At 37.8% G+C, this 17,766-nt stretch overlaps 1 protein-coding gene across 1 annotated transcript in view; it reads right to left on the bottom strand.

Moving 5' to 3' along the window:
• Nucleotides 1-17,766, bottom strand: part of LOC107569311 (1-phosphatidylinositol 4,5-bisphosphate phosphodiesterase beta-3-like) — a 64,226-nt gene that overhangs the window by 14,626 nt on the left and 31,834 nt on the right. The window contains exons 3-18 of the mRNA XM_016255375.1: nucleotides 7,904-7,972; nucleotides 7,652-7,792; nucleotides 7,303-7,382; nucleotides 6,376-6,429; nucleotides 6,168-6,240; nucleotides 5,280-5,380; nucleotides 4,696-4,862; nucleotides 4,464-4,610; nucleotides 4,228-4,385; nucleotides 3,759-3,841; nucleotides 3,593-3,677; nucleotides 2,805-2,952; nucleotides 1,582-1,683; nucleotides 1,344-1,423; nucleotides 1,144-1,240; nucleotides 862-946 (exon numbers count right to left, since the gene is read on the bottom strand). Of these exons, the coding sequence (XP_016110861.1) occupies nucleotides 862-946; nucleotides 1,144-1,240; nucleotides 1,344-1,423; nucleotides 1,582-1,683; nucleotides 2,805-2,952; nucleotides 3,593-3,677; nucleotides 3,759-3,841; nucleotides 4,228-4,385; nucleotides 4,464-4,610; nucleotides 4,696-4,862; nucleotides 5,280-5,380; nucleotides 6,168-6,240; nucleotides 6,376-6,429; nucleotides 7,303-7,382; nucleotides 7,652-7,792; nucleotides 7,904-7,972 (1,670 nt within the window). The remainder of the gene's footprint in view (nucleotides 1-861; nucleotides 947-1,143; nucleotides 1,241-1,343; nucleotides 1,424-1,581; nucleotides 1,684-2,804; nucleotides 2,953-3,592; nucleotides 3,678-3,758; nucleotides 3,842-4,227; nucleotides 4,386-4,463; nucleotides 4,611-4,695; nucleotides 4,863-5,279; nucleotides 5,381-6,167; nucleotides 6,241-6,375; nucleotides 6,430-7,302; nucleotides 7,383-7,651; nucleotides 7,793-7,903; nucleotides 7,973-17,766) is intronic.

Genomic DNA, 17,766 nt, shown 5'->3' with positions numbered 1-17,766 from the left:
CTTCGTATAATTGCGGATGAACCACTGATGTCACATGGATTATTTTACAGATCTCCTTGCTACGCTTCTGGACTTGGGAACATTTCAGTTGCATTGCTGTCTATGCAGGTCAGACAGCTCTCAGATTCCATCAAAAATATTTTAATTTGTGTTACGAAGATGAACAAAGGTATTACAGGTTTGAAACGGCATGAGGGTGAACTATCCCTTTAACTGTGACAAGACGATTGACAAGCAAGTTTACAGTAACATGATGCACATAACTATGCAAAAAGACACTAATATATATAAAAAAAGATGGGTAACACTTTACTTGAAGGGGTGTGCATAAGACTGACATGACACCTTCATAATCATGACATGACACATGTCATGAATATGAAGGAGGTTTTATGCATGTTTATGACAACTGTCATTTAAGTGTCATTCGCTCAGTTATGTTATTTTTAATGCAAATATGACATTATTTGACCTAACCCTAACCTAACCCTCCCCCTAGCCATAGCCCATAACAAAGACATTTCAAACAATGTCATCTTTGCATTAAAAATTACATAACTGAGCGAATGACACTTAAATGACAGTTGTCATAAACATGCATAAAAAAAAACCTTCATATTCATGACGTGTCATGTCATGATTATGTAGGTGTCATGTCATGATTATGAAGGTGTCATGTCAGTCTTATGCACACCCCTTCAAGTAAAGTGTAACCAAAAGATGTTATTATGACGTTGTAGTATGTCCCAAAATTTGCCTGCTCTGCTGCTACACATTCAAAAGTATTTTTCTTCACAAAAAGTAGGTATATATGTAGGTAAACATTATCATTATCTGCTGACTGAGGCTGCGGAAGGATACTCAACAAACTCCATGGGAGAGTTCTTCAATGTGTCCATGCCTTTGGTCTCCACAAAAGATGACATCTCAAAATACTTATTCCTCTCTGAAAAGAGAGAGAGAGATCAATGTTAAATTCTGTATTCTAAACTAAACGTGACTATCATGTCTAGATTAAGAAAAAATATTTTATAAAATGGACAGATGACTCTGTCCTGGCTTCTAATTGGTCAACACGGTATTGGTTTCAGCCATAGAATACAGCATAGTAATGGCTATGATGTGAAAGTTATCATTACTCACTGGATGCCGCCTCAAAGGACTTGAATTTGACAGGTTCTATGTAGTTGACCAATGTAGACATCTCCTCTGTAGCGTTCACCTCACTGTATGCAGTACCCTGAAACAGAGAGATATGTCAAGTGTCATGATAGAAAGAGAGACAGAGACAGAGACAGAGACAGAGAAAAGAATAGTGAAAAGGACAGAATGACAGTAGTTACCTCATCAGTGTTGTTGTGTTTCTTTGGATCTGGAATGGGTTCCTCTTCCTCCTCTTCATCACTCTCTCCATCTCCCCGGTCTAGAAATTAATATAAAAAAATAATACACACACAAAGACACAGAAAATTGAATATACACCATAAATGAATTGACCATGAGCGTCCATACTGGTGCCTAAGTGACATCAGTCTTCAACCTGATTGGTTGAGACTTCATGTCAACTAGGCACAAACCCACCAATAGACTTGCGGATATCAAGATCTTTGTCCATCCTCTCTGCAAGCTTCTCGCCCCCATTGGACATGAGCTGGCCCACCTCCCCATTAGACAATGGACAATCTAAACACAAATCTCATAATGAATGGGTTTGAATGCAAAGTTGTAAATGTCACAATTTACAGCCAAGAAAAAAAGTCAAACAGGTTTGGAACGACATGAAGTCATGGAGTAAACGATGACACTTGGTTCATGAGCTAACTCTCTAATCTTGCAGATATGAGAGAGAGACGTGCAATAAAATGGCCCATGAGAATTGAAATGAAAAGTTATTAACTAAAAATGATCTTTTATGCGTTGTCATAAAAGATCCGATGTGAAACGGTTGTTGAAGACTGTGTAATACTAGAAAAGACAAAAAAGTTCACAGTAAAGTGTCTTTTTTTTTTCACCATTCAGTGAGTGAGCTTGCTGTCAGACTGATTCAGATTGATACATCATGGGTTTGAGACTCATTAAACAAATGGCTGATTTGAACAAGTTACACTTGTTGTTGGGACAAAGGCAGGACAATGCAACGATGCTAAATGCTGATGGATGAAACACTGACATGCACTCTAAGAGACCGTTCACAAAGATGATGTTTTTGCATTCCACTATACTACTTTTCACTTATTCAAGTTAAAACAAGTTTAACTTTTAAAGGGGTCATGACATGGATTTTTAAAAATGATTTCATTCTGTCCCTCTCTCAAATGAGCCACAAATGTTTGGTGTACAGGAGTCAGGCATTAAGCGACTGAACGTCAGTGGACGGGGTCAAAGCAAAGGTGCGATGATGTATAACTATTCGTTGACGTCCATGTCCATGTGATGTTACAAATCTCACAACACCTAAATTAGATATTTTTTAAAGCATGATTATATAAATAAAATAAATACATTTTGTACTGGAGAGGATTTTAATTATATGTCAAAAAAATCTAAGAAAATTTTATTTCTCATGTAATGGCCCCATTTAAAAAAATGCATCTCTAGACCTTGCAATTTTTTCATTTCACTGTCTTATGTCTCTCTTTTTATGGCCCCAATGTGTGATGAAACCCCATCTTGACACAAGCTGCTACAGTATACATACTTAAATTATTGTCGTAAATTGTTTTGTAATTGAACTGCCAACCATTTCAATCACAGTCACTTTTGTGCTAGAGTGGATCAGGCTGGGGTTTAGTGTGCGTACACACCATTCAAGGGTGAGGACTGTTCGTCTGTCCCGTCCTTGCGTCTGATGCTCCCACCGTTAGAGGCCCTGTGGTGATGTTTCTTCTTGTTCTTGATCAAGATCTTCCCCATGAGTTCCTGGGGGCTTGGCAGTTGCTGACCAGGATCCAGCTGTAAAAACAAGATTGCAAAACATAAAAATCTAATCTCAAACTAAAAATATAAAAATTATTGCCAAATAACTGCATTCTGTGGTCAAACAGTTTTGTAATGACCAAAACTGTATGATTAACAGCTCTCCTAGATAGTCAATGTCCTACACTGCTGTTATATCACTACATTGGTCTCTTTCTTTTCACAATAAAGCAATGATTTCAGGTCAAATTAACACTTTCATTTATTCTTTTATCTGGTAAGTAGCCATGTAATAAGTGGGAAACAAACTCTGTTTCAAGAGAAACAACAACTCTGTTTCAAACTTTCTGTTTCATTCTGTTTTTGATACAAGACCCCTTCACTTTTACTGGGGCCCAGATTACCCTACGTTTATTCTGCGATAACGGCCAAATGACTGTACACCATCCTTAACTAAAGTAAAGTTTAGCATTACAAACTTTGATGTTGGCTTTAAAAACTTGTATTGAAATTTTAAAATGATTTTAAAACCTTTGAAAGTTTTAAGGTGACAGATAGACAAGGCAGATAGATGGAGAGATAGATTTTATTTAAAAAAAACGATTTGACTAAAATTTAGTTTTATCATTTTTGACAGTTGGAGTTTGATCAGCAGCCCTTTTTGGGAAGAACTCACTGGATATTTCTCCAGGGGTTCAATGAGCAGAGCGTCCCCGAACATAGTGCGACAGTACTCAGCCATTTTAGCCTGCTGCTTTGCCCTAAAAGACCAGATAATAATCAAGATGAAATATTTACAAAAACAAACAAGAAATATGCATTATCCACACACTTATACTTACGAGTCTACATGATTTTCAAAGGACAGGATAAGAGGGTAGGGAGATGTCTTGAACGCACTTTCAGCGATGGCCTCAATTACTTCCTAAAAACGCAAAGATTTAAAAATTACACACACAATCTCTCATTGCAGTTCAGTGTGTGTGCAGTTTATGTGATCCGCTTGCATTTGAGATCAAAGGTGCAAAATTTTGCAGGCTTAAAAAGTTCCTTTGTCTATTGTCCATAGTGTAACGGTGTATGGAGCACAGCTCACCAGAAGTCACTTTCAAACCAAGCAGCTTTCTGTTGGTCAACATGGCAAATCCATGTGACCAACTTGAACCCGTTAAATCTATATGGGGAAATCTTCTTCCCTTCTAGATCGCAAGGATTCCTACTGAAATTACTGTATTTCGCCCATGAAAATCTGCAGAACAATGGTAAATGTGACCGCACCAAAAAGACACTGAGATGGGGCCATAAACACACCTTGAATGAAATCTCTGTTGTCATGGTAAAACCGTGCGTGATGATTGGCTCTTCCTCAGGTGGGCGGCCCTTCCAGCAGTCCAGCTCTATACAGCGGCATCCTGTCAGCAACACCTGCCTGTACATCTCCACTGATGACATGCCCGTCAACTGACCCACTGAAGGGGGAAAGCACAGACAGGTTACGGGAGTCTGTTTATTACCATATTTGTGTCTATTAGAGTGTGTAAGTGTACCTGTGAGGTATGTGTTGTGTGAAGAGTTGATGAAATAGTGGGACAGGGGTTGGTTCATATCATCGATGAGGTCCAACCTCTCAGGAGGAACCACAGAGTTCTCCTCCCCACCAAGATACTTTGCAAAGCCCATCAGGGAGATCTGATCTGCTCACACATGGGCATGTGAAACAAGCCACCATCAGTCTCATCGTCACCATGTCTAAACGTATGTGTGAGTGTGCATTTGTACCTCTCTCCAGCTGGCTGGCGTTGGTCTCATATCTCTCCATGAGCTGGTGGACCTGATCTCGCTTGAGCGGTGGGTAAAGAACCTCATTTAGTCGAGAATCTCTCTGTTTGCGATTTATAAAGTCCATCAACTGATCCAGAGACAGGAAGGGCTTCCCTTTGGAGCCACTGCATACACACACAGTTAAACATGTCAAAAACGCTTTGCACAGCATCTTTACATAATTGTTAAGACATAAAGTAACCCCAAAACATATTTGGACACACTTAAGAATGTATAAATATCATCAGAAAAAGTGTTGGTAGCATTTACATTTTCTGGACCTTTTTCACATGGACATATTCAACTATTGCTATACATTTTTTAATTATTTTTGAATAGCATATATATTATTTTGAAATGAACAAACCTAACAAACTTTTTTGTGAAATGGTTGCATGAAAAGTGTGCGCAGGCTATTTTTCGTCAATATAAATGCTATTTGATTGATATATGAATAGCATTCATACATTTACAAATGTGGCCAAGTATCCAAATTTTGAGGGCTCTGTATCTGTCATTGCTGTTGGACTATGTTCACTCACAGCTCCACGAAGATACGCTCCACTTCTGGTCTGGGACTTAGTTTGTTGAGAAAGTTCTGGAACATTTCCCAGGTGAAGCAATCTGGCTTTATACCATCAGCCTGACGAACGAACGAATGAATGAATTAAAATGAAAATATGAATCCTTAACCTGCAATGTTTCAATGACAGCAATTTTATTCTTAAAACTAAAAGTCGAGGAACATTTTAATAACAATTTTTAGTGAATTTGGGTCTGCAGTGTATTTTAAAAGGGAATATTACCATGGACAAAAAGGATTTATCTTGCCGTTTTGAAATAATTAAAGACTTTGATGTACTACAGGCAAATTTGTTCACAACGTTATGAAAATAAAATGCAGGAATGAGTCCTACAGCAAGACCCATATTTGCATCACACACAGGACAGTACCTAGCACAGCGCATGGCAATTAGGGGCATGCTGCAATCTGAAGTAAACGTTTGTTCTGCATATGTAGTGAGTTGTGCTTGTTTTTGTGGTTTCTGATATTCCACACCAGGGGTCAACATGGCTGAAGCTCAACCAGCAGGGGGCAGTGTAACTCAGTAAACAGCGTGTCATGTGGACATGTGCTGATCTAAGACCAGCTCCTCTGTGTCTAAACTGAACCATAAAAGGACTGGTTGCAGATCACCATGGAGTGGCAAAGAAAAAAATTTCTATGGAACATGTGACATGTGAAGACAAAGGGAGACGCAACAAGAGAAATCAAGTGTGGGTTAATTGAAAAACAAAGCATTTATATTGAAAGAACAAAAGAAAAGGACACAGAAACAAACATGTCTCATGGAAGCACAGCAGACAGTAAAGGATAAAACTGCATGGTTAAACGTTTAATAACTGGTGATTGGTGCACGACTGATTACCCTGTTATTAACCAGACCGCAGTGCTCCAGTGCCATCTCCACACGTTTCTTATCTGAGAACATTTTCAGGATGCTGAGAGAAGTGAAAGTGAAAGAAAAAGAAAAGAAGTGAAAGGAATGATGAAAGAAGAAGTGGCAAATTAGCAATGAAAGCCCTGAAGAACTGGAAACATAGCATGTTTGAGTAAGACAGCTTGTGTTTACTCACGTCTTCACTGGGATTCTCCCATCCTGATTTACCTGCAGCTTCAGCTTGGTGTAACTATGAAAAAAGACACACACACAAAAAGACTAAAAGAGGTAGATGACCGCATCATGTTGGTTTCGTTATCTTTCATTTTCACTCATTAGTCTACACTGATTATTTGCACTAATAAATCTAACACAATCTTAATGTGAATAACACTACAGACTCTTAGAACAACAATCACCTGACATCTGCACTGCCTCAGACTGAGGCACAGACTATGACAATAAGGCGTATTTTATTTTGGTTGGTATGGAGCTGACCCAAAATCCTGCTTGGAAGCGAGGATTTAACATGGATAGTTCACCCAAAATTGAAAACGGTGTCACTTACAAACAATCATGTCTTTATGACTTTCGTTCATCCATGACTGGGGACCAGAGCTTTCAATTTCATTTTGGGTGAATTAACACGACCATCAGTTACAAAACCAATGCTGAACCAAAAGTTATACATGAAAACTGGCTTGAACTTATGAGGCTTGAGTTGAGAAGACTCAAGAGTCAAAGTCAAATTGTGAGATAATAGGTCACATAATAAAGCACAATTATGAGAAATAAAGCTGCAACAAGTCTTACTTTTAGACATGAGGTTGCAATTTCGATATGTAAAGCCAAAAGTCACAGAGAAAAGGAAAGGCAGTAGCATTTGAAATATATAAAGTAGCAACGAGATATAAACGTCACATTTCGAGATCTAGTCACAATTGTGAGAAATCAAGTTGCGTTGTGAGATGCCACATTTTCAAAAACATCAATTAAAAGAATTCATCACAAGCAACTGTGTGATATGAAGTTCAGTGAAGTGGACTGAGACTTTTGTGTATTTTTGCAACACTAACATGTCACTTGGCCTTAAACAACGGTTTCAGACACACAAAGTACTCACGCTTTGAATAAGAAGGTGTTGCGGGAAGCATTCTGGGACAGTATGTTTGTAGCAAGTTTAAACAGCTCATCAGTCCACACCTGGAAACGCAATCATAACGCCAAATGAACGTGCATAAATGAACTCATACATGCATTATGTAAATATGACAATCCCTATAAATCAATCAAACTTCACATGTGTTAAGCTTTTAAAGAGAGAGGGAAGAAAAATATAAAATGAGAGTCATCTAATATAGTTCAGTCAGAGTGCACACTTGCAAAGGTAGAAAGCGAAAAAGCAGGACGCATATAGAGGGAGGGACAGCATGGACATGGTAACTATGTGACGGGCCGGTCGTCGTGGTTACCTTGCAATAGCCCTCCTGCACAGCTTGGAAGTTGAGGAAGTAGAGGTTGACCAGGTCATTGCCGAAGACGATAGTTAGCAGCTTTGATTCGGAGTAGGAATCTCCTTTGATCAAACCCAATGTCTCACGTAAACGTGGGTCCTACAAACGCAGGCAAACCTTAACATCCACGTGTACTATTCTGACAGTATGAACCTTTCCAAACATAACCTTCATACTGACTCTTTCCAACAGGCACACATAAAAGCGTACCTTTGGAAACCTGGCAAACCTCCCTGTCCTGGTGTCCCTGATTTGACTGATGTCTAGGACTTCCACTTCCTAGAAGAAAAAAAAAAAGATGAATACAAAAACATGAATAAATAATAATAAATATTCTCTGTGGTTTTCAACCAGAGAACTGGAGCCCAATAGTGGGCCTCAAAATGACTTGGACAGAACAAGCATTAAATAAGCTAAACAATTAAAAAACAAGTATATAATTCACCCCCTCAATAAACAGTCGTATTTATTTTTATTTACTTGTCTAATCCTCTGTCATACTGCAGAATGAGTTATGCTGCAAAGTTTAATGGTTCAAGTTAACCCCACTAATGAGCAATAATAGGTTTGTCATTTACTTTCATTTCCTCATTAAAATTATTCAGTAAATCTGAATTAATGTCAGTGGAGACATGCATACATCCTACATGTCAAATCAAAAGTTTTGTGGTTTGCTATCTCAAATCCAATGCCAAATACGCTATACTCTCTACAGTGTACTCATAAACATTGACATTGTCACATGGCAGACATTAAAAAAAAACGGAAAAGTATTGATGAATAAAATATTGATGACTCATTCTGCAAGGCACATATTTCTGTCCAATCAGATTATCTTGAAAGTGAGAATGCCCCTCCCCCCCAATACCACCTGTCACCAATTAGGAAGTAGCAAATCATGGCTCTTAGCTGTGCTGTGCATTTGTTTTTACAACTTACAGGAAGAGTATTTAATGTCTTGTCTGTTTCAGGAAAATATATCAGCAGCACGTAATAGAAAACTGTGCTCTTGAAGTGATTTCATGGGGTCTTTAAGAGTAATCGGGAATGGAATAACACTGAACAGAGGTTCAGAGAATCCCTGACACATCACACACACATACACACTGACAAAGTAAAGGATATTGTCACTGAAGTGGAGAAGCGATCATAAATCATGAGTGAACTTTAACTTTATTCACTCAACACTTCAGGATTCACACATCTCTTCTAAGTTTAGATAAACTTCTGCTTCATGTGTTCTGGAAGGAGAGTCAAACATGATCCCGGGCTCGTAAAGAGAATAGCTGAGTAAATGAGCTGGGGCAGTGGTTGGATGACTGTGCTTGTAAACTTCAACAATAAACAAAACAGATCTGGACTGTAAATACTTGCTCTATAGCCGAGGGCTCCCTCCCTTTCTCTTTTCTTCATCATCTTTCGCTTTCCTGTACTCTTGTCCCCCTCCCACCATGGTGTGTGACAGTGCGGATGAAGTTGCTGAGTTGAACGTTCCCCAGAGTGTGCACGAGGTCACTGGTTACTGGTCGAAGTACGCTAAGGTCTGGTTCCGGTCCAAACAGGCCCAGTAGGATGGATCCACACACAAACAAATAAACAAACACACTCTTGTATTTTCTCCCTGCAGCTATTGACTCATCATTACTGGCTCCCTGAAGCGATACTGGGACAATTTATTTATATTTTCATGATTCATTTTCAGATACTGGGAATTTTCTGAGCCAGAGATGTAACGGAATGTTCTTAAAATATTTAATTAAGAAAAAAAAAAAATATATATATATATATATATATATATATAATTTTTTTTAATTAAATAAATATTGTAATATATATAAAGAATAATAATTTTTCAAATCAATTAAAACACAATTAAGTTAAAGCTCATCCCAATTTATTTGATATATGGACGTGAAAATAAAATAAAAGCTGGAAAGCTTTTAGCCCTGCTTTTTCCCCTTCTGTGGGTGTGATTGTGACTATAAACAGTGCTTGCATACCAAAACTAAATCCTAAAAAGGTTCACAATCATTAAACACCATGATATAAACAATGAACGAAACTGATCCAGAGATACACAAAGCTATATTTACCACAGTACAACTGTAATGTAACATTGATGATATCAACAGGTTGCATTCAACTAACCGCTAGAAGCTCAGACTTGTGAAACATCTTCTTGAAAATTAAGCAAGCGTTTCTGAACAAGGGTGTATGCAATTGTCCAACCGTTTCTAGCATACATACACTCCCCTCATTCCTGGTGGGCAAAAACTGTTGACCTAAAGTTCGATATTTAGCCCTCAATGTCACTGTAGTGTTATTATGTCATTAAAAAAAGTTCAAAAAGAGAAACACAATATATAAACTAAATAGACACAAGCAGTTCTTGTACTGGTGGTAGGGACTTCACTCCACATCAAACATACATTCTCTCTATTCATTACCCAGCATTCTTACAGGCACAGAGTAATTCCTCTTTTCAGTTTTGGGTTATGGCTTTTCACTACACTGCCATTCAGCTGACTTTGAGCTTGACTTGTTAACTTACATCACCATGACAAAAGGTGACAGAATATCAGTTTATATAGACTACCCCCAGAAAAAATGACCAATGGACACCATGTTTACTAGTTGTCCGTTTATATGTGTACAAAACAGTGTTTTGAAATTGTGTTCAGTGTTCAATATTCTTGGAATACTTGATTCCAATTGGTCATTTGTCGCATTCAGCAATGAAATATTTCTGAATAATGACAGCTGCCCAGGGTAATGCTGTATAACTGACAGCTTATTTTGTATTGATGCTTTGGCTTTGTCTTTAAAACAATTGGGCCAATAAAGCACTTGAAACGGAATTGAATACTGGTTACAGTGGGTATAGAAATGAATCACCCCCCTTTAAAATAATCACATTTTGTTGCTTTGCAGCCTGAAATGAAGATGGACACAGTTTTTGTTTTATCCAGCTGTATTTACTCTTACTCTTAACTTATAACATCCAAGTGAAATATATAAAACCAACATATCAGAAAAAAATTTAAATAAAAAAACAGAATCACAGAGTCGGAAAAAGGATCACCCCATTGTGTCAGTATTTTGTTGAACCACCTTTTGCTTTAATTACAGCCTTTAGTCTGTTGGGATATTTCTCTACTAACTTTGCACATCTAGACTTTGCAATATTTGCCCACTCTTCTTTACAGAACTGCTCAACTTCAGTTCAATTTGATGGTGACCGTTTGTGGACTGCAGTCTTCAAGTCATTCCACAGATTTTCGATGGGGTTTAAGGCCACATCCACACGAAGCCAGAGCTTTCCTTATCCAATCTTTTTTTTTTCCCCCTTGCTCTAAAAAAAAAAATTCCATACACACGAAACCATTGAAACCGACTTAAAACGATGTAGTATTTATGCCAGACCAGTATGTGTCGCTATAATTCTGCCACAGATACATTAAAAATGGAGGAGAAGACTTGGAGCATGCGCATAAACCTTGCACGCTGTATACAAACATTTTTGCTTTTAAACTAATTTTTTTTATTTTTCTTTAGTAAAGCTAATAGGCTCAGTATCTTCTGTAGAACGAACACAAGCATGTAGTCCGCTGTTGTTGTTACGTGAGTTACGTGATGTAGCGGTGTCTGACTAGGATCGAGAAGTGGGGTGATGACATCATCGTTTCACAAAATATACGGATTGGCTGTACACACGAAAACGCAAGGGTGTCCTTTTCAGATTTATCCTCTCTGGAATCCGGTTTCAGGCTCCCAAAACGCTGGATCTGTCAGGACTAAACGCTGATACGATACAAATTTTTTACGCATACAGCTAAATGCGTCTCTGTGTGGACGGGGCCTAAGTCTGGGCTCTGACTAGGCCATGCAAGGACATTCACCGTTTTCTCCTTCAACCACTGTGTGCTCAGTTTTGCTGTGTGCTTTGGGTCATTGTCATGTTGGAAGGTAAACCTTCTTACCATTGACATCTTTCTGGCAGAGGGCAGCAGATTTTCCTCAATAATTTGATGGTATTTTGCCCCATCCATTTTTCCTTCTGTCCTGACAAGTGCTCCAGTCCCTGCTGCAGAGAAACAACCCATAACAGGATATTACCAGCTCCATGCTTTACTGCAGGAATGCTGTTATTTGGATGTTAAGCTGTACTGGGTTTCTGCCAGACGTATGGTTTGGTGTTGAGACCAAATAATTCAATGTTAGTCTCATCTGCCTCAGAATCTTTTAAGGTGTGTTTTGGCAAAGCTCAGTCTGACTGCATGTGGCCTTTCTTGAGGGGTGGCTTTTTTCTTGCAACCCTCCCATACAAGCCACATTTGTGGAGAATTTGTGATATTGTTGTCACATGCACACAATGACCACTCTTTGTCATAAATTCCTGCAACTGCTTCAGAGTTATCTTTTTCTGATATGTTGGTGTTATATATTTAACTTGGACGTTATAAGTTGCACTGAGTAAATACAGTTGGATAAAACAAAAACTGTGTAAGTCTTCATTTCAGACTGCAAAGCAACAAAATGTGATTATTTTAAAGGAGGGTGATTTTTTTCTATACCCACGGTATATTGAAGATGCAAATTTTAGGTGTAAAAGAAGATGTGATATCCAGATTAAAGTGGTCCTTCTACAGAGAGTCGTGCAATTTCACTAACTTTCCAAAGTATCAACCAAAGTTATGATGGTAATGTCACCAGCAGCTGGAAAAAAATTAGCTTGGAGAGAGAAAGAGAGTGAGAGAGAAAAAGAGCAAACGGGAATCTCCAGGGTACAGTCATTCAACCTATTACAATGCAAAACAGTACAACACAATACTGAGCCACCACACCCTGACCCCAATTTACTGTCTTGGCTTGCTGCTGTGCATCTGAGATAAAGAGTGTTTTAAGGTGATTTATATTAGGAGGGAGTGCAGAGGTCATATTATGCATGACAGATGTGACGTCCCCTGTACTGCCTCTCCCACTATTTCTGCCACAAGGCCCCAGGGGCTGTTCCCTGCCCTGTACTCTGTGAGTGACTGGCCTCCTTGTTGCTTCTTGTGAGGTCAGACCTTAATTATGGAAACAATTAATCTCCAAATATAAAGTACTCAACACGAAATAAAGCTTCCCCTGCCGATAAATTAACAAACTCATGAGCATAAGAGAAGACATGAACTCAGACAGTTCAGGTTAAAGGGAAACTAATATGTGTGTTACGGTGAACATATCTTGCTGTAACTTCCTTGTGTAGCTCTGGCAACAGTCACTTCCTGTCATGTCTGGCACTGGGGAGGGTATACGGGTGTTGAGAGTAAGAGAGTGTGTGTGACAACTATAATGATGGTAAAATCCCAAGGCATTGAGTAGCACTGTTGAAATTTAACACCCATGAGAACGACACACCTGACCTTACTATACAGACTAACTTTTATTTCTTCCCTCCCCCTCTTCTCCTCTGTTTCACTCAAGGTTACTGATATTTGGACTGATCCCAGATGACTTGAGAATTTAAAAAAAAACTATGCAATTGCAAGGATTATTTCGTACTTGTATGCACAGAAAAACATCCCACAAAAAATCTCTGCCTAATTCACAATTCACGACATTTGTTCTTAACCTCAGTCTAAAATTTTTGTGCATTCTAAATGAGTGACCATGTGCCTGAAGCTAGTTATTTGCAAAAAAAAACACACACCCAAACCATCTCCATATAAAAAAATTCTGTACAGCCTTTCCTTTACAGTCTTTTATCACTCTCTAAAGACATACTCTGACCTGGGGTGCGTTTCCCAAAAGCAACTATGGTTGTAAGTTCCGTCGTTACCAATGGAGTTCAATGGAACTAACGACCAGTTAGCTAATGATGCTTTTGGGAAACGCACCCCTGAGTGACACGGACGGCGTAAGATCCTTGAGCAATAGCAAATGTATTGTCCTCAAAACCAGTTTAAACATAATAAACACCTTTTATACAGACCCCTGATTAGCCATCTGTATATTTGTGTATCTGCACTGTTATACAGAGAAACCTTACAGCTCAAGCTATAACACCGCTCAACTTACTCTTTTACTGTATAGCAAACTATTTTTAAGATGAAGTATATAACAAGTCATGAAACTCTAGATGGCGCAGGCTGATGGGTCCTTAACGTAACAGATGATATTAGCATTAAACGACTTGTCACAAGCTGATTGCACCATGTTGCATTCGCAGCCAATGAGCTTGCTGCTTTACATTTAAATGGCTGATTAGCATTCGCTTGAGCATTGTCGCGTGCTTTCAGTGTTCCTCTGAAACACCACCTTCCCCAGCTCCACCTGTATAGATCTGCTACGTGTTATTTTATATGCTATTTGTGTAGCAGCAGTATGTCCTGAATACTCACAGTACCATATCGGCTTATGTATTGGCAGTAGCAAGTTCCTGTACTTGCTTGCAGCAGCAGCAATACATCTACAAATACAGCAATAACCAGCAGCAGCAGCAGCAATTCAGCAGCAACAGCGCAGCAGATCTATTCCGCAAAGACCAAATACATTAACATTGAAGATTTTAGCATGGTAATGGATATGACAGAGTTCTCATGATAGAACTATGTATAAAATTTAATCCTACCACGATTATAAGGTTTCCTAGGGCATGTGATTTTTGTGTATGTGGTGTCAGTTATTTCTACATTTGTTTCATACATTTAGAATTGACTGTAGTATGGAAGTCCCTGGTGAACAAGGATTTGTTTGTGAAAACATTTGTACACAGATTTTATATACAAATTGGTTGTTACACACACTTAGTCAATGACACCCAATGAAAGAGAGAAAACAAAACAGACTTACAGAAGCTACAAAAATGACCCCAATATCCTCATTCACTGTTCCCTATTTTAGTCTGCTAACATAGTGAACACTGACAGACACTGAGTGCACCAGAAGGGCTGCCACTTTTTCTTAGTTTGGGCTTGTTGTTTAATGATCATTCAACACTTAACTGACTGGCAAGCTCCAGTAGCAATTCAATGTTTTTTCTTAAATCCTGTCATGGAAACTAGCGTGAATAAACCCTAATTAAACCATTCATAATCAATTAAAAAGGAAAATACAACTGTGTGATACCACTGTGAACACCATATACTGCAGAGATGCAACACTCATAGTGCATCATGGATATTCTTAAGTGTACGATTGTATACCCATTATTGTGGTGTTAACAGCATCTTGCACTGAATGGTAAATGAAAACATGAAAAACACAAATTGTTTTGAAAACATTATTTCATATTTATATAATAGAAAATGACACTAATGTCCATAATGCAAAACACATTACCCTAACAAAGTTTTAGTTATAGTTTATGCTAGGATTGGTTAAAGTAAAGTGTGTTCAGTCTTCTTAATTTAAATGCTGTGTACGTATATATTATATTTATTATTTTATTATATTCATATCTTTTTTAAACCATTTCAGATCAAAGAGAAGTGGTATCTTAAAAATGTCTACAGACTCACAATGTCACAATAAAGCAAATAAAGCAAAGAGCTGGCTGAAGAAAAACAAAGGCACAGATCCAGTTATAAACCATACACTTTTTCAGGAGAACATCTGATCATCTTTTATTGTAGCTAAATGATGCAGCAAGACAATGATTCAAAATACAAAAGCAATTCCAAATCTGAACAGCTGACAAGAAACTAAATTAAGGTTCTACAGTGGCCTAGTTCAAGTCCTGACCTGAATCCTACAGAGATGATGTGGCAGGACCAGCTAAAAACTTACCAAACTGTCAAAGAAGAACAAGCCAAGATTCCTCAACAGAGATTCGCAAGACACCTATTAAATTGCATGTGGTGTTTAGTTGCAGTGATTACTGCCGAGTGCTGTCAAACCAGATTTTAGGCATTTACTTTTTCACTGGGTTGATATGAATCTGTGTTAATAGTTTTCACAGAGGACCAAAAAAAAAAAACATAGGCAAAAAAAGGCAATTTCAATCTGAGGCTGATTTACGCAACTTCTGGGAGTCATCAGTTCACCTGAAAATGAAGCATGATGAAATGCCCAGGATGATAAAACGAACACTACTGAAGAACTAATCACCGGATTTGCCAAAGTTAGTCAGCAAGTAAGCTAAATATCCATAAGCAGAACTATAAGTGGTGCAATAAAATTTCGGCAACAGAAAATATTGAGCCGAAAAAGCAAAACAAAAACAAAAAACAATTCAGCCAGTGATGTTTAATTAACGAGGATGCTAGGGTTAGGTTGTCAATATCGATTTCTTCTTTCGGACCAGTCATCATTTTGATGAGCTAATATTGACTCCCAAAATCAATCCTTTAGTCTGTGCTGTTTTCAGTTGATGTGGGAACAAAACTTTAAATTATGTAGCCTGATTCCCATCTAATAATCCCAATAAGCTTCGTGCTTTGCTACTTTGGATATGAAACAAAGTCTCAACTTCAAATTCTGTCAATTTCATCACAAAATTTTAACAACAAATGTTGTTTTAGTACTCTTTAATGTTAACTGATCGCTGTAGCCACTTCAGTTCAAACAGCAAAGTGGAAAGTCAATGCAACCGTTCATCTCTTCCTCTTTAGTTAGAGCACAAAATAAACACGAGTCAAGGTATGTTGACAGAAAATGTACAACTTACTGAAATCATATCATGTCCCATTTAATCGCTCAATCAGTGTTTGTGGCAAGACGTCAGTAAAAGATCTTGTAATAGCCCGTTAATTAGCAAGATAAAATGACTCTAGAGAGGAGCATCTGAATAACCTGTCATGAAAACAGGTTTTTTACAGACACAGTTTAAATGTTTATATTTCAACAACGAATTGGAGTAGAAACAAAATGATAGGGTGTCATTAAAATGTGTATATTAAAAACTGCCTTGTGTGCAGTTTAAAAGTTTGTAAACAACTTTTTTTATTTAGGTGATTATTAAATAACTGAATTAATTGTTTATTAAATTAAACATTATTTTGGGCTTTCAGCTAAATGAATTAATTTCACTTTCTCTTTTTCTTTCTTCAGTGTAGATAATGAATTTCCTCTTTCAGTCGAGCAGTACAGTACGTGTTTTATATATATATATATATATATATAAACCTAGAGAGAACAATGACCAAAACACCTGACCACTGAGTATTAATGATGTCTTGTACATGCTTGCACGAGGCACAAGTCCAGAGCCATCTATAACAGGAAAATTAGATGTCAGGAATAAAAGCCCACTTGTGGAGGAAGAAAGAAGGATAAGGATATGGACGAAAAGGAAACTATTATTTAATCAACTCAGAAAACACATTTCCTGTCTGTGTGTGTAAATGTATGTCAACTACAGATGGATTTCATTTTTACAATAGCTTCAAACAATATTTGGAACACACTGCAATTTTTAACGATTTTACATTTTGGAGGATTTGAATAAATTTGTAAAATCTAATTTCTACGTTTTTATACAATCTGTTAACACGCCACTGACGTTTAGGTTTAGGGGTGGGGCTATGCTTACTTTTTTCTAAAAATTGTACGTTTTCATATAAATCACATCGTACAAATTCATACGAAATTGCCACCTAACAAAATAACTGAGTGACTAAATGCCCATGTCATTTCATGAGAAAACCTAAGCTACACTTGAATGTATAAATGGTAAATAATAGGTATACAGTTATTTTGGATCAATGTTTTGGCACATAGTATTTGGACATTTATACTTCGCATTAATGTAAAGTATAAATGACTTTGCACTGACTTAGTCAATTACACAGTTAGGAAAACTGTATGCACTTGAGAAGAACTGGCTCCATGAATTGCATTCACACAATGCTTTCGAGTGTGTGAAAATACTTCAGGGTGTAAAATCTTGTGACTCTTTTGCTGGTTCAGATTGGCTGAAGCCTACAGTTTGTCCGGTCAAACAAGGATGTCTCACTGTGGTTACAATCCAACATCGTCTTAGTTGAACGTGCATAAATATGTGTGGGTAGTATGATGCACGCACACGCACGCACACACACACAGGTTTGTTTTTGTGAAAAGTGGGGACATCCCATAGGCGTAATGGT

Source organism: Sinocyclocheilus grahami, unplaced genomic scaffold (assembly GCF_001515645.1).
Source record: "Sinocyclocheilus grahami isolate Dianchi unplaced genomic scaffold, SAMN03320097.WGS_v1.1 scaffold1332.1, whole genome shotgun sequence".
Classification (NCBI taxonomy): domain Eukaryota; kingdom Metazoa; phylum Chordata; class Actinopteri; order Cypriniformes; family Cyprinidae; genus Sinocyclocheilus; species Sinocyclocheilus grahami.
Note: the sequence above shows the minus strand (reverse complement) of the source record. Positions and strands in the feature narration are given on the sequence as shown.